Source organism: Euprymna scolopes, chromosome 8 (assembly GCF_053919585.1).
Source record: "Euprymna scolopes isolate OS-2025 chromosome 8, ASM5391958v1, whole genome shotgun sequence".
NCBI lineage: Eukaryota > Metazoa > Mollusca > Cephalopoda > Sepiida > Sepiolidae > Euprymna > Euprymna scolopes.
The window spans coordinates 72,230,707-72,258,201 of record NC_136489.1 but is presented as its reverse complement, the minus strand read 5'-3'; the positions used below and the strand labels follow the sequence as shown (position 1 = coordinate 72,258,201).

At 38.3% G+C, this 27,495-nt stretch overlaps 1 protein-coding gene across 1 annotated transcript; it reads left to right on the top strand.

Moving 5' to 3' along the window:
* Window positions 1–23,516: 23,516 nt before the first annotated feature.
* Window positions 23,517–25,721, top strand: LOC145283895 (uncharacterized). The gene is made up of 2 exons (XM_080132998.1): window positions 23,517–24,695; window positions 25,695–25,721. The coding sequence occupies exons 1-2, from the start codon at window positions 23,517–23,519 to the stop codon at window positions 25,719–25,721; spliced, it is 1,206 nt and encodes a 401-aa protein (XP_079989124.1).
* Window positions 25,722–27,495: the final 1,774 nt, after the last annotated feature.

Here is a 27,495-nt window from a genome sequence, read left to right as displayed (position 1 = left end):
AGCAAACCAAGTATTATTGTATCCGATCGGTACAGAATTAGGAGGTTGATATGGATTAATATTAAAGTGCAACTTTTCTTGAAAACTTCAGAGACAATCTGGCAGAAAGATTTATAGGATTATCATTTAATGCAAAAATAAGATTTAACCATATTAAGCCATCAGCATAAAGCACTCATTCTTAAGAGGGAAAAATTTTGTGCAAAAAATGTTCGCAATTTTATTGGAGGAGGAGTTTGGTTTTACGGCAAATCAACTGCAGTGCGTTATTCTATGCCGGATATGGTTTGTACATGTATAGCATTTTATAATTTGAAAAGAAATGGTTCGTCAGTAGAAAAGTTTAGGCCAACAATAGCTTACTTATTGCAGTCTAACAGATTTATAGGCTTTTCAAACTGATATGCAAATAGGTATGTCGTGCACACACGCACATTACTCAATAATGAAATGGTTATTTGCCCTTACTGTAGTTTCCGATCGATCCAACAAGTAGCATCTACTTTCTATTTTGTATTCTCCTCTATTTTATTTTTCTTTTCATCTGAATCACCAATGTAGAAAGACGCACATTCCATTTGCCTCAACAGGCGTAACCTTCATTTTAAGGTAAGATGACACATGTATACAACAATAACTCTAACAAACTTATCCAGACATTTGATACACATGTATTCACAATTAACTTATCAAGACTTTTCCTGTTCATACATATGCATACAATGAACATACAAACATTTCAAGTTAAAAGTAAATGCACACACAAACTCTTTTGTTTCTACTTTGTGAAATAAATATTCTTTTTATATATTGTAACTCAGTATTTGTTGTCTCATTTTCAAGGTTGGAGTTTTGAACACTCATTATCTACACGGTCGAGTAACCCCAATCACTACAAATTGGTACCACTATTCACTACAGATTTTTATAATTTTTTTTTCTATGGTATGTACATGTATATAATTTCTATAATTTGAAAAGAAAGTTTGTCGAGAGAAAAGTGTAGGTCAGTAATAGCTTACTTATTGGTGTTGCAGTCTAACAGATTTCTGTTGGTGTTTGTTCTTTAAGAATTAAAAATAGTTTTTTTTTTTAAATACTCTCTTTGAGGGGTAGGTATTTCTTTGAATAGCTGTGTAAGGGTTATATTTCAAAAGTAAAATGTTGTCAATTTCTTGAAATGTTTGGTTTCAAAAGCAGAATGCTGTCACCTTAAAAATTTTACTTTGGAGAGCAACATTATTAAGTCAGGAAGCCAGCACCTACAGACTGGATAAAAACAAAGATGGGGGACGGGGGCAAAACATGATTAAGTTTAGTAAAGAGATAAAAAAAACAAACTTTAATATATGGTGAATTTGAGTCAGGATGCCAATATCTTCAGACAGTCTGATCTGGTAGCAGCAAGCAATTTTATTAGGGTTAGTTGGTTGGTAATTGTTTGAGTAGATTGTTATTTTTACCAAAATTCTTCCTAAAAATATTCCAGACGGTCTGTTAAAATTTATTTTGAACACAAAATCTCTCCAAGAAACGCTTTTAGATTCCTTTGTCGTGCTATTGCTCTGTTATATTTTTGAAATAGTTTAAATTTTCTGCTATGCATGGAATTTAAAAGGGTGAGTCAATACAACCTGAACTTTTTTTGCAATCATCATTGAACCAAGGTTTTAATGAATTTGGAAGATTTAGAAATACTTTTTTTTTTAATTGTTTCATGGAAAACAAAAACCGTAACATCGTCTGTATTTTCGGTATTCAACCTTGAAGATAGAAATATCACATAAGGCTAAGTCTATTGCCAGAAGAGCATATAAAGGTTAAGGTTTTTTTAGAAGAATAAGTTATAGTTATCGATAAGTGATTCTTAGCCTCTTCGATTAGTGTTTTCGCAGTCTCATATAGTGATGTAGCTGTCTGCGAGTAGTCTATTGCCAGAAGAGCATATATAGGTTTAGGGTTTTTAGAAGAATAGTAGAAATGTTATCCTATGTTTCCTATAATTTGTCCCAACATTTATATATGAGCAAATATTGATTAGTTTTTGCAAGACTATTGCCTGTAGATCTGTTTTTAAATTCATTTGACTATGAGGCACATTATTTCTGACAAGAATAGGTGTACCATCTGATGCTCTAAGACCAGAATCTTGTATAGCTTAAATGTTGATGGGTTTTAAAATAGGTTTCTTGGAGGCAGATAATGGCTCAGTATGAGTAATTCATGTTGGTTTTCATTCCATTATATTGTGGATTTTTAAGTTTAGGATTTTTAAAGTCTGTTTTAAACCTTTGATTTTTTTAGTTCAAAATAAAATTATAGTTTTAATGTTTTATATATACTAGCAGGGCACCCTACATTGCCCAGTCATTAAATACGCTTAAATATGATCTTTTGATTAATGCAGATTTCGCATTTATTATATTATATTGGACCTAATATGTAGTAATGATTTAAAAAGTTTAAAAAAAAGAACTGACTCATACGCCACTACCAAGAATCGAAACCAAAACGTTTAGCTTATGATTTATTTTTTCCTCTGCCATTAATGACAGAGCTATGGAGATGTCTTTGCTGCAAGGCTAATAATTAAAACATGAACCAATAGCTACTACGTTATGCATGCATATTCGTAATGCCGGTGTTTGACCTCCACCTGGTAAAAATTTTTTTTTGGATTTTCACACTTGTACCGATTTTCCCGGGCTAAAACCCAAATATAAAGTTTTGCATAAATTTTAAATAAATAGAAAAAGGGTTATTAATATGAATATCAATACAAAAAAAAATTCCCTAGGTTTTGTTCACTAGTAGCTTTGGTTTCTAGACTTTGTATTTGATGTACACCTATTTTTGGAGGCTGATCAAGACCGTGGTTTGTTTTTTTATAGGGTGTGTTTTTGTTGGAGAATTATTTTGATTTGTTGTTTTTGTCTACTCTTTCATATTTGTTGTTATTACTTGATTTTATGTTTATGGTGGATTGTGGAACGTTTTTATTTTAGGAGCTTTGTGATGTTCCATTTCTAACATTTTTTCAAACATGTGCTGTGCAGCAGATTTTGTTATTGCATATGGGTGATAGAAGTGTTTGCTCAGAGGAAGAGGGAAGAGCTTAGACCACCCAAAAGATGTTCACTTTCTTGGAAAAAGTACTTCATTTAATGGAAGAGTCCCATTGGGATTGATGAGATCAGATGGGCATTATCTTTAGTGGATATTTTCTCTGGGCAGGCATGAAAAGACCTCAAAGCAAGAGTGAGAGCTAAACATTGGAGAGTGAGTGGTTGGTTCTGGTAAGAGTTACTGAGGCAGTTGGGTACTTCTGCAATCTGGTTGGGTCTTTTGATGCTCTCAGCAAAAGGAGTTTGTGTGTCTCAGTGTGACTAGGAAAGCATCTCATTTCTGCAAGTCAGAAATTCAACCTTGGTGAATAGAGTGTCACTTATCTAAAATAATAAACATCATTATTGATTATAAATTGGACTTGTTTTGTTTAACTCTTCATTGTAGCAATAATTTGATTATCAGACAATTTTAGCCTTGCACAATATGTAAGAGATGATGGCCAGACGAGTATACATGGTGCATTGTTACATTCTAGTGTTGAGCAACAATTTTTGATTCTTTGGAATGCAGACCGTTTGATCAAAATTGATCTGAACAAAAAAATAAAAATAAAAATGGAGACAGAGAGAAAGAACAATTGTTTGGACTTTTAACAAGAAAAAAAAAAGTGATCAAGAATAGAGAAAACAACCCAAAGTTCATGAACACAAACACAAAAATAAAACCTGCAAAACAAAAAAAAATGAAAAAGATAAAAGTACAAACACGAAAAAGTGAAAAAAAAAGTTTATTACATAAAGAGTATGAATAATAAAATAAAAAGGACCGGAAGATCAAATGTACAAAAAAGTACAAGGAATGGACAAAAGAAAAAAGAAAAGAAAGGAATATAAAGCTTGAACAAGAAAAAAAATACTTGAAAAAAAATAAATAAGGGCATGGAGAAAACGGCTCATTTTCTTTGCTTTAATATTTTTTTTTGTGCATGTTCTTTTTTTTTTCTAGTTTAATACTAGTTTTTTTTTGCTTTTTTTTTATTATGTAAATTATTTGTCGATCCGCACCCCCCACACCAGAAAAAATAGGAAGAGAAAGATGAAATTTAAAAAAAAAAAAAATGAAAGAGGGAGAAACGGACGAAGAAATGGTAATATGAATTGTGATGTTTGTATAGATTTAAAGAGAGTGTGGCAAAGAGAGAGAAAGAACGTGGCAAAGAGAGAGAGAGAGAGAGAGAGAGAGGGAGTGTGGCAGAGAGAGTATGGCAAAGAGAGAGAGACAGGGAGCGTGGCAGAGAGAGCATGGCAAAGAGAAACAGAGAGAGAGCAAGGTTGAGAGAGAGCATGATATAGCAAGACACACAAGACAATTGGAGAGTGCATTTTAAAGGTTACAATTTGAGTGGAATATTTTTGGAGAGAGATGGTTTCAGAAAATAATTTTCAGTAAAAACTTTTTAGGTGTATAATTAAAATGTGAGAGCGAGAGAAATGTTGGATGAAAAACACAAGCAAAAGCATTCATGAAGAAGATTATTTATATATGTTTAAAATAGAGTTTCCCCATAGTAAAGGGTGTTTCATAAGCTGAAATATCAAAAAGTCTAATTTAAGAGCCAAGATTGTGAATAAAACTTCCCCATTAAATTACAAAAATTACATTTGATTAATAAGTCATTTGATGTATAGCGTTAAAATGTGTGCTTTTTTACAATCAGTTTAAATTAGCAAACAACAAAAGGATTCAAGCAGTGTGTGTGTGTGTGTGTGTGTGTGTGTGTGTGTGTGTGTGTGTGTGGTGCTTTGTAAGTGTGAGTATGCTTATGACAATGTGTGATTGAGTTGAGAATTGTATAATATTTATGTTAACACTGATTTTCTTTTTTTTTTTTTTTATTGGAGGAAAAAAATATGGGGTTGATGTGATATCAGAAAAAAAAAAAGTAGTCCCAAAATATTTGTTTTTATGAATTCATGTAGATGCCTTGGACACCGAAGGGTGAATCTTGATGCAGAACTCCTGGTCCAAAATATGGAGTCCTATTTGTAGCTTCAGATATTTCTTATATTATTGTTATCTTTCGTGGACACAAAAATAAAAATTTAATATATATTTTGGTATGGTTCAAATTTGGGGATGGGAGGGTATGTGAGTGAGTTTAATAGAATTTGTTGAAAATTTTTGCATTTAAAAGGAATGCCTCCCCCTCCCCACTTCATGGTTTGTACATATTTCAATTTACTTGTTCATTTCTCCACAAATGGTTTCTCAGTGCATGACTGAACGACTTCAAGATGAATCACACAGAATCTTTTGATTTCGTAGTGTATGAAATATAGGCAGGTTCCAGCCTATCAATTCAAACATTACAGTGTACATCCAACATTTTCATAAAAAATATTTGCTATGGCAATGTATAATTTCGAATAGGCCTGTATATGGAACTTACAAATATTTTTGGATTCTGTCCGTTCTCAAACATTTTTACACTTTTGAAGATACTTAGCTATGTATATATATATATATATATATATATATATATATATATATATATATATCAATGAATGAAGGATGATTTGTCAGCGTCAAATTTATGCATCTTTTCAGCTATGTCCTTGTCTTCATATGCATCAATCAATAATCAAAGTACTTGCGCATTGGCATCTGTTACTGCAGTAAATGGGGATTGCCTTGAATCATTGTTTACCGGATACCAAAGAGGACTATGGGAAGAGCAGACAACTATGATTCTTTTCTTGCAATGATTGCTGTCTTTTAAGGTTTAATGTGCTTGTTCAATCACCCCATTCGTTTGAAGATGGCACAAAGTCGATTTTAACGTTTAGAACCTATAATTTTGAACAGCTCCAACTCAAATCGGCTATCTATCAGTAACAACATGCAGAGAGGCACACCAAATCTTGATATCTATGTATGAACAAAAGTAGATATTGACATTTTTTTCCCCCTTTTTGACTTATTTTAGGCCAATAATACCTTATTTTAATTAATTTTAATGAAATTAATTCCGCAATGTGACAACTGATGCAAACTATCAAAAACAAATTTTCTGTTACAAAAAGCTGTTGCGTCATGCTCATTTATCTGATATGACCTTAGTTGATCATGGAGAGTTCTTGTTTCTTCATCAATGCCATCTCATGGAAATGGCATATATCGATTGTGATTACATATGCTGGTCGTGACAAGCTATGTTATAACATTCTGAGAATCTTATGTTAAATATAGCTCACATATGACAGGTGATGTTGTTGTCAGTCAGATATTAATGAAGATTGGTCTTTGAACGCACTATTAAAGATTGGTTTATGATCAGTCAGTAATATTTTCCTTTCTTCTACTTGATCTTGGAAATGTAAAATTGATAATTGGCAGCTAGTAAGTCTCTGTTGAAAGAATATTTTTGTTGAGCTTGTGACAATTTTTTTGGAGTGATTGTGTGTTTGTCAATGATTCAATGTCCCAACAGCATAGTTAGAACTATCTGTTACAAGTTGATATGAAGATATAATCAATGTCCTGGAAAATATTGTTTATCATCATTTGGAATGTACATGGTCCTTTTCACAAACCAAAAGACGCATAACTGTATTCATATAAACCAAAGGGTGTTGCGATAGCCATTTTGCAAACATAAAGATGGACTGGTACTTGGTGGTAAGTTGATGTCAAGTCGCATTATGGCACTGGGTAGTGATCCGCTTTTATATTCAGTATAGATGTTTAAGTCCTGTATAAGACTGAACTCCACTTTGAGGGAAATATAATTCAGGCTTCCTGAAGGTTCCTAAAATCTGTTTCTGAGCTTATAACTGCCTTGCTTTAAAAAATGAAGGAGGGTTGCTGCCAGTTTTAAAAAAGACTGTTGTAGTGTGGAGAAATTATGTTGGGATATTTTTCTATAATTGTTCCCAGTCATGTCAGCATTATCCGGGTCTGAACATTCAATTTGCTGGGCGTTAACTGACACAATCAAGATGTTAGTAGGGTATATACCAGTAACATTTGCTTGGGATTACAGACATTGCAACTCCTGTGTCCACAACCAAATTCAATTTAATAGCTCCTAACTGTACAGCTACTTCAAGAAACGGCAAAGATGTAGAAGCTATCACATTTTTCTCAGTTTTCCACTGCTTTACTAAGATTGGCAGATTTTGTGTCTCTTGTATCTGTTGAAAGGGCGAACACCCATTGAACAATTATGCCTTTTGTGATCTGTTATTACTCAGGTTTTTTGATTTTCTTCCCTTGATGCATATTGTACATGTGTGGTTTCCTGTCTGTTGAAACAGGTCAAACATTTTCCCTAAGTTAATTTAAATTTGTGCTGAATGTGGAAGCGCCTTGATGAACTTATGCTACACAACACTTCATCCTGTAAGTGACATTAGTTCATTAAAATACATGACAACATTTGTCCAGCTACTCAGGCTTAGATTTTACATATTGCTTGATAACAGCTTCAAATGTCGGGTAGAGTTCTGAAGTTTCTCCACTATATCTGTAGGAAGGGAGAATAGTATGTGGTAGAATTTCTGCATGCATTGTTTGATGTTTGTGAGGCGGAACTGTGCTTCCATGCTAGAATGTTGGATTCAACAAATCCTGGTGGTTTTATCATTACAACATGTTTTGGTTGATTTTGTTCAAAGATGTTTTTCATTTCTACTTCGTTATCTGCTATTTTGAGTCTTGTCTGTTTGCATTTTTAGTTTGTTTTTTTTTGTGAATGAAAATTTTTTTGAGTAAATATTTTTCGTTTTTTTTGGGGGTTTTTTTTTAGAATTTTCTCTTTGATCTTTTTGTGTTTTGTTGGTTTTCGTAAAAAAAAAATTAAAAAAAAAAAAATTGCATTTTTTGCTATTTTTTTGTCAAGAGGTTCTCTTTGGTTATTTTGGATGATTTTCGTTGAAAAGAGGTATTTTGCTTATGGTGTGAGTTATTTTCATATCAGGTTTTGTGTTCAAATCACACCAAATGTTCATCAATTTTGGAGGATCCTTTTTAGGGATTCGAATTTTGGCAAGGTATTTTAGGGAAAGCCAGTTTTAAGTGAAAATAGTTTTTAGGTTTATAATTAAAATGTAAGAGAGCAAAAACAATGTTAGATGATAAACACAAGCAAAAAAACTTTTGGTGATGCAGAAGAATGGGTAACATGAAGTCCGCAGCAAAAGTAATGAAAATGTTATTTTATTTTTCTAAAAAACAAAAAATATATAATAATGTTTATATATAAAGAAATCAATAAATATTCTATGAATTAATATATCTATTTATATATATAATAAAATGATTGCAGAAATTCCCCTCTGGACCAAAGTAGTGTAAGTTTTCAACAACACATGCCACCTACAAATTCAATATATCTACTCTGATAGCCACTATCTTATGTAGCTTACAACTACCATTTCTGCAACATTCACTCGTGCTAATAAAATGTTACATATCCGATGAGCAACACCATCACAATTGCCACATCTACAGAGGAAGGAATTCCTATTTTTCTCTCTCATTATTTAGTGCTCTCACCGTTACCAGTTGACACCAGGGCAAATTCTACATTTTCTTACATTACTGTGCTTGGGCCGCCATTAATTTGTTATTACATACACATAATCTTTCCATTTTACACTATGTTATTAATGAATTATCCCCATCATAATTTCGATTACTTCAGTTGACTGAGCTCTGACTATTCCCATATTCTGGAATAACAATTCTCCCACTTTATAAATGAAGGTTTAGTATGCCATTATTTACAAACATATTCCTTTACAGACAACACAACTTCTGTTCTTAGTGAAATTGCCAAACACATTGCAGCATAATATCTGGCCTGTGACACCTTTTTTGGGTTTGTTACCTTACAATAGGTAACTTTACTTACACATATGTGCATCACTATGACTGCGACAAAGAATTCTCCATCAAATACATAAACAAACTTAGCCTATTGGAACTACTACTTATTTGCCAGTCAATGCGTACGATTAAAAAAAAAGGGTTCTGTTCTTAAAAAGATTGCCAACAACAATGTTACATGCAATTAGACTTTACTGCATTTCTACTTTTTTTTTTTTTTTTTTTTTTACACTTCTATCCAATGTATTTGTTCAGCACTGAGAAGCCACATTCTCCTTATTACACTCTTGTGGGGGTAGCCAGCGTTGGCCGAGTATGTGGACCCCCAGAGGAGGGGGGGGGGTTAAAAGTGGTATAGTAGCGGGATCAAGTAAGGAACCCTGGGAGGGGGGGGATAAATTGGTAGTAGCGGGGAGTGGGTATTAAAAAAATAAGGGGGAGCGAAACAGGCAGTAGGCAGTTTGGGTGGAGAGAGAAAAAAGTGGTAGTAGGCAGGCAGGCTTGAACCTGTAATGCGAAGGAGGAAAAAAAAAGTGACGTCTTTGCCAATGTCTCCACAGTCTGACTGGAACGTTGAAATTAAGCAAAATTAACCGATACAATGATGGGCAAAAATGGTGACGCAAAAAAAACTGATCCCTACTTGTAGAAAACTGCCCAGTTTAGGGTGAAGGAATTGATGTTTTTGATTAATTTTTACTATTTGTCATGCGAAGGGTCGAGCTTTAAAACGATACCAATCTCGTAAGGATCAGTCACCTTATCGAAAGTTTTTGCGAGACATACAAACATACACACACAAAATAGAAAAATATATTTTTCTTTAATTGCAGCACGACGACAACACATAATCAAACTTACACTTTAACACGTGACTAAATTGAATAGGTGTGCAAAAATACAAATTGACTCCGTCTAGAGGAAGTTCTCCACTGATCAAGGTCAGAAAAGGTAGCATCAGAATAGATACTACACATTTCTTTTCTTAAAATTCCATTTGAGGGGAGGGGGGTAAGTAAAAAAACATATTACAAAATTCAGTGATTTAAAAGAAAAAAAAAAAAAAAAAAAAAAACGAATTCATTACATTTCCATAGAAAACGGTTCCATGTTTCCATTAAAAAATACAATAATGGTTATTGTTTTTCGAACCTAATAAAAGCTTTAGAATACATTGCAATGCAAAACTAATCCAGAACGGTTACTTGCTACTTTTTATGTTTTTATGGATGCACTTTTCTTTTTTTTTAACATAAAACATTTTTTCACTTACTTTTTTTTTGGGGGGGGGCTTATTATACCAGCACGTATTACCTAAGTACTTGGTCAACATGACCATTAGGATTTATCTTCACAAAATAACAAAAAAAAAAATAAATAAATAAATAAAAAAATTTATACAATTCATAAAGTACGAAAGTGTATTCTTTTTTATATTTTAGCACAATAACGACATCAAAACATAAAACTTACACTTTAACACATGACTCAATTGAAAGGTTAACTCCTGATTAGCTGTGTTTTCTTTAATTATCATGCCAAAATAAAAAATATGCTTAAAACATTAAACAATATATAAAACTGCATTTTTCATTATTTTATCACGCCACTGCCGACTATGACAAAATATTATAAATTACAGTTTGACACATGATTACTATACAAACGTTAGCTCCCATTTAATTGCATTGTATGCTGGATAGGAAGAAAATTATAAATTGCCTCAGTCTAGAAGGATTTCTCCTACACTGATTGAGGTCAAAAGCAGTGAGATGCAGTATCAGGACAGATACTACACTGATCTCGGCCTCCTCAACATATTTTTCTTAAAATTCTGTTTTTGGGGGGTTTTTTTGGCAAAAAAAAAAAAAAAAAAATCATATTTACAAATACATTATTACTTGGAAGATATATACTTCAATATATGAATATATGTGAAATGAGTCTGTACATTGCCACTGTACATTCATTTTGGCCATGGGTGCCAGTGTCTGACATTATAATGGGCGGGCAGTGGATCCAACTAACAACCTTATTTAATTATTTTTTTTTTTGACAGGTGGGGTGGGAGACATACTTCCCCCAGGCAACACCCGTACACGTTTTTTATGATACTAAAAGCAAATTCAAAACAATGTAACAATAACATTTTATTAACAGAAATCTTTTTATGCTTGCTGCCGCCTTCAGAGTCGACTATTCCTCTGTATCCCCGATTTTTCATATACATTTAAAATTTAAAAATAAATGTACAAGTTTTAATATTTTTGAGTCTTTGCAAAGTATAGAGGGTTCATATGTTGGGATATCAAAGAAGTCTGATTGGATAATTTAAGAGTAGTGGGTCTAAAAATCATGAATAAAACTCCCCCCCCCCATAATAAAGTAATGTTCATTTAATATTTATTATAACACATTATCCCTGAGTGGCTTCCGGGCCTTGATAAGTGGTGATCACTGTGTAAAAAAAAAAAAAAAAAAAAAAAATTTGCATGGATTAAATTACTTTAAAAAATTGCCAAGGAAACGATAATCCACCAAAGCATGTAAGTCACATATTTAGCATCAATTATTATCTTACAGTTCGGTACTTTCTACTTTCGAATGAACTAAGTGGTTACAGTGCTTTGGAGAATAAAAAAGAGAGAGAGAAGGGATGGGCAGGCAGGCATAACTCACAACCAGCAAGGATTAGGAAGAGAGAATATATGTGGAAAAAGGAAAGAGGAGAAACAAAAAAAAAAATTTAGTTATATTTTCCCCCAAACCCCAATGAGGTTGAACTTCTATCTTTTTAATCTGTTCATGTGATGGGTGTGGGATTGTGGGATATTGAGTGTTGGGATGGCAGAGTGCTAATACCCTACAAGTGATAGGTCATGGATAGGATTTTTCATGGACCTTTAATTTAGAAAAAAAAAAACAAAAAAAAACAAAAAAACAAAAGGTGGATATTATTTTGGGTAATTTTTTATATCCCGGGGGGGGGGGTGCATGGGTGTAAAATACGCTAAAGTATGATATTTTACCAATCTGCTTGGGGTTGCAGTCAAATTATAGGACCTGATGATAGGGCTATCCTAACAGGTACTACCACTCTGCCAAAATTGAGGCCTCGCAACAGGATGTCTTAAGGTCATATCCAGGATCAAGAGTTCTTAAATGTATATATAACAGATAAAGAAATTGTCTTCAAGTTTTGGCCTTTGTGTAATATGCACGGTATTGGTCTTCTGATATGATGGCTCTTTGTTTAAGCAATGTGTGTCAATCTTACATTTCTTTGGGGCTATGCATTCCTTTGGCTGTTGCATTAGCTTTATTTACTTGAATTTCCACATAATTTGGGATCCAACTAAGTATTATCCCTTTAATGTCTGACAACGTTAATCTACATAATGGTTTATTGATCAGTGGATTAACCTTTTTTTGACTCTTCAATTTGAGCAATGCTTTTAATACAGATAAGATAAGGAGTCAAAATATTTTTTTTTCATTTTGTGGGGAGATATATTGAGCAGTAAATCTATGTGGAGTAAAAATAAATTCTATGATATAATTTACTTCATGTCTTTCAATCTATCAAGTCATAAAAGTTGTCTTCTCTGCCTCTGTTTCACTGTATTTACTTGTTTGTGATGTTTTAATTGGGTTTCTTGACACATGCCTCTTTTAGAGAGTAGTCATCTTTGTTATTCATTTTCTTTTAAAGATTTGCAGTTTTTTTTTTTTGTTCTTGTTGAGACAGGGATGTACATGTAAAAAGTATTAATTTCAAAGAAAATAGAAATCATAACTAAATATAAAAAATAACTTAAATTAAAAAAATGTTCATCATTCAAATCTAAAAAATAATTTGAAAAAAAGTGCATTATTCCACGATATAAAAATAGCAAATAAGTTATTTATCAAATTTAAAAAAAATAAAAAAAATTTTCTTTTTTTTTTTTTTAAATCAGCACAATTAAAAATTTTTTAATTCTTCAAATCTAAACAAAAACTCAGCATATAATTAAAAGATAACTTATTGTAATCTAAATTTTAATTCGGCAAATAATTAAAATAAAAAATTCAAAAACATTGAAATAATTAAAGAAACATTCATTAAAGAAAAAAAAATCAAATAATTAAAATAGAAATGTTCATTATTAAAAAAAAAACATTGAAATAATTAAGAAAGAAACGTCCATTATTAAAAAAAACATTCAAATAAATAAACGTTCATTATTTAAAAATCAAATAAAGAAACATTAATTATTAAAAAAAAACATTCAAATAATTAAAGAAATGTTCATTATTGAAAAACATTCCAATAATTAAAATAGAAATGTTTATTATTAAAATAACAATCAAATAATTAAAACAGAAATGTTCATTATTAAAATAACAATCAAATTAAAATAGAAATGTTCATTATTAAAAACATTCAAATAATTAAAATAGAAATGTTCATTATTAAAAACATTCAAATTGTTTAAGAAATGTTCATTAATAAAAAAAACATGCTCATTATTAAAAAAGATCAAATAATTAAAATAGAAATGTTCATTATTCTGAAATAAAAAAAAAAATCAGCAAATTAAAATAAATCCAAAAATGTTCATTATAAAAAAAAATAAAATAAAAATAAAATCCATGTTTATTATTCCGATCGAAAAAATTAGTTGAAAAAATGCATTACTCAAATCTATAAAAATAGTAAATAGTTCTGAATTTTTGCAATGAGGATTTGATTATTTGTAGTCATCTTTAGTGTTATTTTCACATTCAGTCGATGTAATTTCTGACCTTCTTCAAGTGTATCTTGTTAAAACTCATGAATCTTATGGAATTTCGAATGGAAACCTTCATTTAGTTTATCCTCCTAATCCCCTGGTTGAGCAAACAAAACCCTTTATTTAATCCATGGGGGTAGCATGCTCTTGTTCCCTCAACCATTACTGGGTAGAAGTCCTAAATAATTTGCAATTATATTTTGGGGTAGCCCACACTGAGGACTGAACCTTCAACCCCAAGAAGAGTAAGTTTTACAATTAAATTTTACTAAGTGCTCTATAATGTAAGCACCACTTGAGGACAATTCTAGTATGAATCTTAGGAGCCTTAGACCTATTTTGATTCTATCACTATTCATTACTACAGTAGAACCACGGGATATGGCATTAAAAATTAGTAACAAAATAGTACAGTATATAATACACATGTATATAATCAAATAACTTTAAAATAATACCGTAAGGTGGGGAAAATATAACCAGGGGCAGGAAAAAACATCATATTCCACATCGTCACCTGAAAAAAAAAAAAAAACAGTATCCTAGGGTCACCGCATCTCGGGGTTCTACTGTGTATATATATAGTATCATTTATAATTAATGGTTCTCATATGGTGTTAAATTCTATATTGTTCTGTAGTTGAGTGTTTCCCCACAGCATATGGATGTGTTGCTTCTTTGATTTGTTTTACTCTACAACGTTCCTCTGCTGATAAGTTTTATTTCATCTCATGGTTTCCCTTTTCTCTCCAGAGCTTTTCAATGTTTTTCTAGCCTTACTTTCAGGACCTTAATGGATGACAGAGGCGTTATATACAATATGGGTCAAAAACTGATTGATGATGAGCACCTGTCTATTAAGTTGGCAATGAAATGCGAAGGAAGGGTCCCGTTTTACGTTCACCTCTCATTTTTTAGAGCCCTAAAGCCAAACTTCACCTCTGGATGTGGGAGACCTAATTACAGATTAGGTACAAACTGCTGATAGGTAGTCTTCGACAGGGCTTTCCAATGATTTGAAACTTTTGTGAAATTAAATAGTTTTAATGATTATAAATGTGAACTTAGCTAGTTTGAACTTGAAGAGCAGAAGATCCCAAATCAAGGCTGCTCGTATGCTACTTCAATTCATATAAGAATTACCATGTGTTGATGATCGACTTTCAAGTTTTATCAGTACACGACCATGTCATGTAGTTGTGGTTTTTCCTTGCTAGTGAACAACACCCTATCTGTGAAGCTGAACATTGTTCATATGGATGCAGTTGGCCAGCTGGTCGTATTCAATGTTGCCCTTGAAAACTGTAAGTTTGAAATTGCTGTGGTACACTGCATGCCAGAATTATATACAAATTGATTTTTTTGTTCTAACTTCGATAGTTTTTAATAAAAGTAGTGAAACTTGGCACATTATATGACAACACTAGCACATGCGCAAATCTAAAATTCTTAGGTAATCTGCAAAATAGTAAACAAATGACAGCTATTTTGGTGACTTGCAGTCTGTTTCATCGTGCCAACTTTATACACAAGATGGGACGTAAATGTGCTTTGAGTCTAAAATTGTCCAAAGAATTTATTATAGCCAAAGAATTGGACAGTGATCATCGTACAATGAAAAGATTAGTTACTAACCCAAAACTTTGCAATGGACGTTCTAACAAAGAGAAAATTTGTAATAAAGCACCTGTGTCGCATTGAGCCATGTCCGCGTCCGCCGGAGGGGGTTGCCATCCCTGGTGGTGCCCCAAGTCAATCGTCCACCAAAGAAGTGGTCATGCCTCATGACATCCCGCATCCAGGAGATTTCAGAGCACAGCTGGAGACTGGTCCAAGCTTCAGGAGCATGCCTAGTTCAGGCTCTGGTGTCCATATCATTAATATCGATGTTGGAGCAGGCCAAGAATCGAGCCAAGTGTTGACCAAGGACATGGTTTCTGATTCCTCAGCAGTGGAGTGCCTCGCCTTAAGCAGACACTCTGCAACCGTTGATACTGCTGTCCTCAGTAGCGTCGAAAGTAGTCTAGCTGGTAGTGGTGATCCAGGTTGATGGGGCTGCCCATCTACTAGTCTGAGGGATTGAACTGTCAGCCCTCCTGCTTGCGGGAAAATCATCTACCTGCTGGCAGGATTAAGACCAGTCAAGTTGGTGAAGCTCTACACATCAGCGGCCACCAATTTGGGTCAGATGCCTCACAACCTGGAATCTCCTTAAGAGCAGATAAGGATCCTGAACTGGGAAGTAAGCCATGAGAAAGCTAGAAGCAGCAGCAAAGACAGGGACAGCAGCATCAAGCCAGGAGTACCAGTCCGGGCAATAGCAAGACCTTCACGATCCAGAAAGAAGAGAGGGAGCAGCTCCGATAGTAGAAGCATCTACAACCCCATTGACCAGCATTGTCACCCTCGCTGTTGGGAACACTCATCCCACAAGGCCAAAAGACACCACTGGAAAAGACAAGCAATAAGGGCAGCAGGGCAGAAGACAAAAATTGGGGCCCTTAATCACACGTTGTATCCGAGGATTACCATCAGTTCTTTTATACAACTTCCAAAGAGCTGATAGATAGTAACGTCATCAAAGCTATCCCAGGTGTGGTGGTGATGTGTGTGTGTGGGGGGGGGGGTCACTAGCAAAAAGGATAGTATCACTAGTCACCACCAAAACAAAGAAAAAATGGAAACCATGGCGCAGCTTCTGGGTGAGTTAAATATATCCAATACGTTTATTTGTTGGAGAAGCTATGAAGAACTTGTGCCACAAGCCGGAATACCTGAGCCGATGGAGAACGAACCCTAAACAGTTTGGTGCTGTCCTGAGTCAGTATGGGGAGGTCCAAGCAACGATCCCGGTTCATAGTCCCCATAACTTGGTTGTAGGGGACTACAATATTAAGATGTGACTGGATTGGGATAGCTCCCAAAAAATCCAGCCTCTGCTCATGTGCAACACCTGAACGATGAGCATCATCATCAAAAGGTAGAAAACCTCAGCAGCAGGGGCATAAACAGTGCCCAAAGAAAAACACGCCAAAGGCCCCTGCTGCTCCAGGTGGGAAGACTGTTGCACCATCTGGGCTTGCAAAAAAAGATAGAAGGGGGCACATCAACAATATCAACAGCACCAACGTCAATAACACCACCACTTACAGGTTCAGGAGTAGCAAAAGAAGGGTGGTCAAGAAGTCACTCACTAAGAAGGTTCAATACCCAGAAGAAAAATGGGTGCAGATTCTCGAAGGATAGCACTGTACCTGAAACACCTCCATCAAAGAGTTGCATAAGGATGGACTGAAGAAGAAGGGACCAGGCTCTTTATCTTCATTGAAATCAGAAGGAGGAGGTGACAGACTAGATAATCAAGAAAATGGATGATGATCTGGGTCTGGCAGAGATAGCAGCCAGATGACCAAAAAGACACCCAAGAAGGAGACCAAGAAGGCAAAGAAGGCTGGATCCTCTTCGCCATCCCCAAGGCAAAGAGAAGAGACTGTCTCTTCGGTTCAGATCCCTGAAAAACCACACTCCATCGCTAAACTGGAATTCCTCTCCCTCTTTGATTCCTACCAACACCAAGTCGGTGCACACTCTCTGTCCAGAGAAAGGCTGAAGAGCTGTATCAGTAACACCGATAAGAAAGGTAAAAACCAGAAAACTCCCTTCCTTCCAAGGGAGCTGTCTTCACAATGCAGCTGTCAGTATAACATCTAAGCAGCATGGGCTACTACGTCAGTTGCAGCTCCTTACAAAGGTCCCAGGACAAAGAGAACCCCCAAAACTTTATGAACGCCCCAAAGCTAACAACATTAGTGTGCCACACAAAGGTTGGCAAAACAAAAGCACTAAGGAACATGATCAAGGGGGCGATACCGGGATGAGCAGCACAACTCCCTCAACCAGCTGGTAAGAAGATATGACAGGAGGATCCCAATCTATGTCCACCCCTCATTTTATAGGGCCCTTGAGCTCACATTTCCACTGGATGTTGGAGGAATAACTTAAGACAAACAGGTTACGTTCGACTTGCTCATGGACAATGTAAGCCAGTCCTGTGGTGTCCTATCCCCTGTAGACCAGTGGTTGACACTGCCCAGTAGCAATTGCAGCATCTTTGAGTACTGAGAGACCCCATGGCCCTGAACCTAAATGTGGTCATGTTACAAGAGACTCACTACGATTCGGTTGACGATTATCGGCTGCTATCTGGGCATTTCAATGTCTTCTCAGCATTTTAGCCTGTGACGTTTTCATACTCACCGAGCGAACACGATAGTCTAATGGGGCCGGACACGATAGTCTAATGGGGACCGTCTGGGAACAAATCCCCGGGCGAGTTGCCTGACTGGGCCAAAGCGGGCTGTATTCATTTGGGAAGAGTGATATTAGTGGTGTTGCTTCCGACAAAACACACAAACGACTCTAATTCTAGAGCAAAATGTTTGCAATCAAAAGTAGCTTGGGAGTTTGTTGATTCTATTTAAATTAATTTCGTCTAAAAGTAAAAAGGTCAATTGTTTGAATTATTGACATTTTTAGATTCCAACGTGCATAAAGGAGTCGAGGATGGAAAGAAAGGGAAAGTGAATGTCTTCACTGAACCCGGATATTGTTCATACATTTAGCTTGCATTAGCCTATTGCGTCCTTCGTTTAAGGGAAGGCGAAGAGCAACAGCAGGGGTGAAGAACAAAGAAAAACAAAGGAAAATGGAGACAGTGATTTTGAAACCACAACATAATTATCAAATATTTACATATTATACATGAAAATAACTCTGAAACTATTATCTATATGAAAATGGATGATATATGCCGATTTATCTTAATTTTGAAATATTCCTTGTCAACTTTGTTCGGTTGTAACTCTGCTTCCTGTGTGTCGTTTGATTTATATAAATCAATGTCCAGTAGAGATGGACTTCTATGTTTATATAGCCTTTAAAATTTCAGCCATATCCAATCAAATTTGACGCCGCGCATGTATATCCAAATGTAACCTATGAAATGTAAACATTGAAAAAAGTTTTCCCTTTCTGCTGTCGTCATTTTGACCGTTTTTTTCATTTTTAACTTGGAGCATAAAAATATTGAACACAAAAAAATAAATTAAAATCATTGGAATACTTATTCTATTCTCTTTCCATCAATGCAATTCTTTTAAAAATTTATCCATAAATAAAAAAGATCACTTGTTGAAGCACCTAAGGTATATAATATTGTCTATGTCCACTGAAATACTGCGTTTCTGTCAAGGTTTGACTCGGGAACGCTAGACGACACCTCCAGTTGTGCATTCCCAAGCCTCCCTCACACAGATGTTGAATACAAACCTATCTGCAAACCCAATGTTTCCCCTTGTCCCAAAGATGTGAGGACAGCTTGCTCTGCAGGGATTTTAGATAGTTCTCAGGCAGAGGAAGTACAGCCAGTCAGTGAAAGATGAGCGGAAAGACGTAGATGATGCATGCCTCCGCTCTACCTTTCAAGGATAGTTTCCTTCGAACCCACAAGTCAACTGCAGCTTTGACCTTGGACTTTAACTCCGACCAATTCTTTTTGAGTTGGAGATCTGGACCGGCCCGTCCGGGAAGGGTGTTGCACCCTCCAGGTCCCCAACTGCAGATGGTTGACTTGCTGGAGTTGATTTTGGCCTCTATGGTTTTTTTGTACTATGTGAGCGTCTCTGTCACCGCTTCGAGATTTCGGAAGCCAGACACAAAGATACCCTGTCCACCCTCATCCTTGAATTATTTATTTATTTTTTATTGCATTTTCACCCCAAACAAGATGTAATGCCACTTTGATGTAGGGGGCTACAATCTGGAACATAATTGTAGGGATACTGTGTAGAGAGTTAAGCAGCAAGATATGTTTACATTGCACTTTAACTTGCATATCAGTACAATCAGGGAAGCAGGCACCCGGAAGGGATTTCCAAACTCTAGCAATTCTGGGGAAGAAACTATGAGAGTAGAAGGTCTTCTAGCATCTGGGAATCTGTTGTATAGGTGGGATTTTGCTGCTTGTTGGGTTTGTCTGGAGTATTTACGTTAAGGGGTACAAGGGCTTGTAGTTTGTCGGAACATATACCATTAAAATACTTGTAAAACAAAGGGATGCAACATTTTGTCGATGGAACAGAGGTTAAAGCCTAGCTGACAGTTTGGGATCTATTATGTTGACGACTCTTTTGAATCCTGTCCAGGGGTGAGAGATTAATAGCGGATGCACCAGCCTGAATGTGACGACAATACTCCGTACATGGTCGAATTGTGACCTTGTAGAGATACAGGATACTTTCAGGCCTAAGTAATTTTCTAGAATGGTAGAGAAAGTCCACCATCATTAGCCATAGTTATTGGTGGTTGAGAGAGTTTCTTGTAATTAAAGGACACAAACTTAGTCTTGGCAACATTGAATGTTACCATCCATTTTGGTCCCCATTCCACTAGACTAGAGGTCCTCATTCCACTAGACTAGAGGTCCTCCACTATTGCCTTAGATATGTGTTCATTTGTTTTTCCCACATACCTGTTATAGAACATGGTGTCATCAGAAAATATACCCATCTTGAAAACAATGACTTCGTCTGTACCTTTAACCAATTCTTTTCAGCCTGAAGACCCAGTCCAAACCAAACGCCAAGGATGCAACACGGGCCATCTGACCAGCTAAAATCGCCTGGAAGTGTTGTCTGTCCCGATCAGATTCCCAACTTGCTACGGTTAACATGTGAGCAATGCCTAGCCTGGAGTTTGGTTCTCAGAGGGTGCCTTCGTGGTCAAATCTGAGTGCTGGACCAGGGTCAACAACTGTCCCACCCATTCCCTGAGGTCCGGGCTCCGCTACTCCGCCTAGCCCGGGTTCTGCTGCCCGTGTCCCTGACACGATCGTCGGAACAGGTCCCGTAAAGAGCCACGCCCCTAAGGCTAGTATGAGTGCTGCCCCCCGCACTCTAGAAGCAGAGTTTAGAGCTACTCTGACTGTTTTGATGTTACCGTCCCCAGCGGCAGTAGGGCTAGGCCAGCTGGGAGAGGTGATCTGGCTCGGTGGGAGAGACCCAGGGCTTCAACTGTCAGCCCCCCGACCCAGAGGAGGAGCGTACTCCCGGGGCCGGGATTGAAACATTCGGATTTGCTCAAATTCTCGCATTTGAGAACCACTGACCCGGATCAGGAAATTAAGAATGCGGTGCCCAACGACCGGGAGCAGGCTGTCAACAGCATCATTGGTCTTGACCTGGAGCTGTCGCAGACCCTAAAGAGGGACATGGAGCTGAACGGCAGCAGCAACAGCAACTATGACAGTTGCTATGATGACATCAGAAGTAAAAAGTCAGCCCAGATGGGAGCAATACAATCGCACTCCAAGTGGAGGAAGGCGGGGGCCGCTCACCCTGACCACAAGAATGGGGCAGTTGGGGCCACTGTGACGTCATCAGCAAAGAAGCCTTCTGATTGGCCGGCGCTTCCGGGCACCCAGGAATCTCTGGACAGCACGATTCCTCCCAGACAACGAACGCCGCCACCTTCCAGCAGGACACCCCCAAATACGGTGCGACCAGCAACACAGGAAAGAACCTGGGGGCCCCAGTCTCAGTTGGCACCTGAGGACTACCGTCAGTTATACTATACGATGTATAAGGATCTGATTGAAAGCAACATCATTAAGCCGTTGCCAACCACAATAGCCAGACTAGAGAGAAGAATAGTATCTCTAGTCATTATTGACATTAAGAAAAAATCCTTGACTGGGGTCTCGAGGGAAGTGATGGCTCAGATGCTGGGGGAGCTGAGTATCCCAGCTACATACATCTGCAGAAGAGCCCATGGGATGTGGGATCTTCTTTTGCCCACGGAAGAAGACATAGTTAGATTGTCCAGGACCGACTTGGGGTGGGGTCATTTGCACCTCAACCTGGAGTATCTGAGTAAGAGACACACCAACGTCTCCATTCTTGGTGTCCCCTGTTATATAGACTCAAAGCAGCTCGGGGCTGTGATGAGCCAGTATGGGGACGTCGAAGCCGTGGTTCCAGTGCGTGATCCCCGTAATCTGTTATTGGGGGACTACAAACTCAAAATGAGTGGACCGTGCCGGCTTCGATAAAATCCCCGCTTTGCTCAGATGCGAGACCTGGACAATGAGCGTCATTGTCAAAGGTCGGCGGCCAAGCTGTTGGCATTGCTTGAAGCAGGGGTATATGATGAAGGAATGCCCCAAAAGATTTCCTACGGGCGCCCCTGCTTCCACTGAAATAACAACCAGAACAACTGAGGCAGTGGCACCAGCAGCCCCTGAAAAGCCAGCGAGAGGGGGCACAGAAGAAAGCCAGGGCTGGAACAAAATTGTATCACAAAGATCGGCAAAGACCCCCTCTAAACCAAAAGAGCAGCCCCCACAAGGACAATGTAAGCAGGCTCCCACAGGGTCCTCACATGGCTCCTCCACCAAGAGCACAGAGCCGCAATCTCCAAACATGAAAATTATCTGCAGTCGTCATCCTTGAAAGGAAGAATCCGGTCTCCTCATCAGATTCTGAAGGGGAGCAGGTAGTCAGCAACAGCCCGGCAGTCGTCGTAGAATGCCAGAAACAAGATTTGAAAAAGGCCAAGAAGACCAAGGATGCTGGGTCCCATTCCCCATCCCCCATGCATCTAGAGAAGACTGTCTCTACGGTTCAGCCACCCGAATCCCACACCCCCTCTGCTGAACCGAAATCCCCACCCCCTATTCGATACAACCCCAGCTGGCGCCCATTCTTTGTCGAGGGAGAGGCCAGCAACACCAACTAGCCACAGAGCATCGGCCTCTCCTGTAAGGAGAGAAAAGACCAGGAAGCTCCCCTTCCTCCCCTGAGACCAGATCTGTGAGGTGGATCTTCACCATGCTGCCGATAAAATAACCCCCAGGCAGAGAGGACTCCTGAAGCCACTCCAGAAGCTCCTCTACTCATGACCTTTGTGCGTCACATGAGGGTGGGACGCACCAATACCACGTGGAACATGATAGAGGCTGTGAAAACGGCAATCAAGAACACAAAGTTGGTGAAGGAGGGGCACGACTCCCCTAAACAGTTGGCGAATAGGTGCGAGGGGAGGGTCCCATTGTACGCCCACCCTTCGTTCTATAGGGCCATAAAGTTAACCTTTCCGCTGGATGTCAGGGGAATTGCGCAAGACGGACGAGTCACATCCGAGTTGCTTTCGGGTAACGTCGCCCAATCCTGCGGCATCCTCACTGCAAAAGACTTCAAGCCGGTGGTTGACACTGAATAGGCATAATGGCTGCGTACTTGAGCCTAGCTAATCTGAACGTGAGGGGCATGAGGTGCCGAAGCAAAGTACTGAGTACATGTCCATGAACATAGATGTGGCCGCGCTGCAAGAAACTCACTTTGTTTCAGTTGACGATCAGCAGGTGCTGGAGGGGCATCACGATGTCTTTTGAGCATTCGGCGACCATCATCCCACTCCCACTTAGGAAATGACTCCCTTCTTTTCAGTTGTGAACCGGAAAACAGGAAGCATTTCGGAAGTAGATTAGGTAGTGAGGGTTCCCGCTAACACATGATCATTAGCATTTTATTTGGTTTCTTTGTTTTTTTATTACTGTTATTTTCCTTTATTTTGGGTGTTTTTAAGACTTGAATCCCCCCCCCGTCATCCTCATATATCATACACATCACCATTTCATATTTCAGACACATCACAAATTCATTTATTCTTATCAAATGCATGTATAAAAAAAAATCCCTAATATATATAGGCTCCCAACGTCCTAGGATGTATGGTTTGCTAAAAGTTCACAAAGAAAATATTCCGGTGCGACCTATTCTTTCGATGGTAGGTTCCGCCCAACACGAATTAGCTAAATGGTTAGCTGATATTCTTACGCCTGTTCTGGGGATATACTCGGGATTCTGCATTTCCGACTCGTTTCGTTTTGCAGAATTTATTCGTGAATTTAAGGGTACGTTAAATACTGGATATCTATGTTCTTACGACATATCCAGTTTGTTCACAAATGTGCCTCTTGATGAAACTATCGGGATTTGTACCGATAGTCTTTATCGCGGTTCCCTAGCTAAACCCTCATTTCCTGAGCATATATTTTTAGAGCTCATGAACTTAGCCACTAAATCTGTTGAATTTAGTTTTAATGGGAACATGTATCGGCAAATTGATGGGGTAGCAATGGGAAGCCCCCTGGGTCCCATATTGGCCAATATATTTGTTGGATTTCAGGAGCAACTGTTGTTTGAACAGTGGCCAAAACCGATGTGCTACTTCCGTTATGTAGATGACATTTTTGCTATTTGCTCATCCTCTACGGAAGCTGAAGGGTTGCTAAGGCATTTAAATTCACTTCACCCTTCTTTGAATTTTACCATTGAAAGGGAGGCTAATGATTCATTGCCATTCTTGGACGTTCTGGTTGAAAGGTATGGCATGGGTTTTCTAACCAGTGTTTATAGAAAACCCACTTTTACTGGGCAATACCTCAGCTGGGATTCGTTCTCCCCTAGAACCAGAAAGATAAATCTGGTCAAAACTCTAGTACATCGTGCTTTGAAAATATGTTCCATGATAAAATTAGATATGGAACTTCAAAGTCTAACTAAAATCTTTTTGGCCAATGGTTATCCTCTATACATCATTCAAAAATGTATAAAGGAAAAAACTCTTACATTTAAAGGTGGAACACTTTTAGGCCCTCAAAAATGTCCCGTATATGTGAAATTCCTTTGGATTGGCACTAAAAGCCAAGAGTTTTCACATAGAATTAGTACAGCTGTTTCTCGTTATTTTGCAACGAAGGTTCGAACAGTGTTTGGGACTAGAAATGCTTTCCCCTCCTTTCAAAAAGATAGTATTCCCACCACAGAATATAATATGGTAGTATACAGATTTCATGGTCAGTGTGAGACTGATTACGTGGGACATACTATTCAGCGTTTGGAGGTGAGAATTTCCCAACATGTCCCCCCTTCGATACGCAGGCACAAACAATGGCCAACATCCGGGCATTTACATACTTATAGTTCGGCCATTGGTGAACACTTATTAAAGTGTCAAGTCTGCACTGGAGGCTATTCGGATGGAGCATTCTCCATTTTACACAGAGCCCGCTCGAGAATACATTTGAAAATTCTCAAAGCGGTTACAATTATTCTACGGAAGCCAACTCTGTGTAGGCAAAAAGGACACACCCATAATCTTGTACTTATGGGTGTGGTTTGAGAATGCTTCTCTGTTTCTCCAATCCTCATTAATTTCACCCCCTCATTCGTCTTTATATATATATTTTTTTTTTTGCTCTCAAATTGCCGATGTCACTGTTGAAAAGGATCGGCCGAAAGACGTCTTCCGTTTATTTAATTCTTGTTAGCCCCCCCTTTCTTCATACGTTTTTTCCCCCTTCATTCAGTTCAAATAATTTTGAACTACATGTTTTGGAGATTGATTTTAGACTTTGTAGTGTTTCTTGATTAGACGTCAAAAAAAAAAAAAAAAAAAAAGAAAGTCCTCAATTTTAATAATGGCATTTGCCCCAGTGCTATTTAAATCCGTTATATATATATATATATATATACATTAAGTACATATATTAGCATTGTAAATATTGTAAATATGTCATTTTCATCTCATCGGTGTAGATTTTAAATAGCTTAAGTTCAAAGTGTGAATGCATGCAACTAGTTTTAGGGAATAGACCAAGTGGACGACCCCTGACACCCCTTTTCTCCTCCATTCCCTTCGGGCTTCATGCCTAATCAAAAAATTGTCATACTTTTATTATATAAGACTTGCCTGTCAAGGGTTATATGCCCAATAGAATGTACATTCAATTCTAATGATAAAGCAGCTCGCCTGCGAGTTTGGGCCTTCCGTCTTTGCAAGAAGAGGGAGTCCAGACTTGATTTTGCGACCACTAATTGTTGCGTTTTCTATTTTTTACAGGTTGTCCGGTGTCTGGATCCGACTTGAGCAGCTGGCAGGGCTAGGGGAAACTGATGTGCCTTTTTAGGCGAAGGTCCCCCTAGTTTCCAAATCGGCAGGTCGGAGAAGGGCACTGAGCCAGCAACTAGAGGAGGCAGGCCTCTGCCACCATGGGGGACGCCCCTGGTGTAGGGACCGCTAGGGGGAGTGCTACATCCAGTGGCACTCCAGTGCCGAGAAGAGGGAGTGTCACACCCGGTGGTGCTCCAGTGCCGAGAAGAGGGAGTGTCACATTCGGTTATATCCCAGTGCCGTTAGTGGAGGATACCACATCCGGTGGCATTCCAGTGTCCGTGGTCGGTGGTGCCTCAGTGGCCGGGTCAGGGGGTATCACATTTGAAGATACCCCGATGACAAGCTCAACTTCAGGGTCCCAGTTACGAGATGTTGAGGGGGAGGACTACCAATACGCATCTTCAAGCGACATTCCCTTGTCCGGTAAAGTGGCAGCAACGCCAGATAGAGTGAGGAGCTGGCTCGATAAATCCCCTTGAGAGGCGTGGCAATTACCAAGGAGTAGACATCCATCGGCTGAAAAAGACACACATAGGACGGTCAGGTCAGCAGGATGCAGCCCGCAGAGGGGGCAAGACCTCAGGAGGTCGCAGTCCCTAAATCTGCGAACGGCAGGGACATCAGCAACAGAGAGGGATGCTAGTGAAAGGGAGGCAAAGAAGGCGCCGGAGGAAGAGAATCGAACTTGCCCTGGCAAAACTACATGGGGCCCAAAGGCACAGAGGAATATATAGAAAAATGTTCAGTACTAAATACCAAGCCCTGACAGAGGGAAATGTAATAAGGCCGGAACCAGGCACGCTAGAAGCCTTGTGCACCAGGATTGTGTCCTTTGTTACATTGGACATCAACTAGAGAGGATTGGTAGGAGTACCAAAGGACAGCTTTGTCAATATGTTGGTGGACGTTCCAGGCTTATACTACATCAGGCGCAGCTACGCAATGTGGGACGTCCTGGTGAATAACAAGGAGGAAGCGGAGAGGCTCGCAAAAGAGGACCTAATCTGGAAAGGGGTTAGGTTCAAACCCGAGTATTTGGAAAAAAGGAGGACGTTAGTGTCTGTGTTAGGAGTCCCATGCTGCATAAGCGCAGATTTTCTCGGGGCGATATTATCACAACACGGGGACGTCGAGGCAATTACTCCAGTCCGCGGCCCAAGAAATATACAGACCGGAGACTATCATATAATGATGAAGGTAGACAGAAAGGGCCACAACTCCATCCCCGCGCAGTTGAAGTGCGAGAATTGGACTATGTCTCTTATAGTAGAAGGTAGACGACCACATTGCTAGAGCTGCCAGAAGCCAGGCCATATAGCAAAGGCATGTCCACTAAAAGTACCAGCAGAGCCCAGCAAAATGGACCCCCAGCTGCCATTCCTGTAACAACCCTGGCGCCAAAGGCGGCCCAAACAGAAGAAAAAAAGGAGAACTCCCAGTCAGACTGGATAACAGTAGAGAGGAAGAAGAAAAAGGCCTCCCTAAGCAGAAAAGAAGAAGAAAAGGGGGGGGGTGAAAAGAAAATTGGCGGCGCATTCCTCAGACTCGGGAGAAGAAACAGAGAAAAAAGGACAAATGAGATTCCAGAAAAAAAGCAAAGGAAGATAACCCTGCTCCTAAAAACACCCCCCAACCTCAACCCCCGATGGAGCAGAATACCCCTCCCCTCTTTCATACCCCCGTAGTAATAGAAATGGAGAACCTGCAGGAGGAGAAAGTTGAGGAGGAGGTAGAAGCCCCAGAGGGC

Bases quoted from the DNA above. Each gene is read 5' to 3' on its own strand.
- LOC145283895 (XM_080132998.1), top strand. From the start codon at position 23,517: ATGTATGGTTTGCTAAAAGTTCACAAAGAAAATATTCCGGTGCGACCT. The intron at 24,696-25,694 runs GTGAGAATTTCC...TATTTTTTACAG, and splicing joins ATACTATTCAGCGTTTGGAG to GTTGTCCGGTGTCTGGATCC.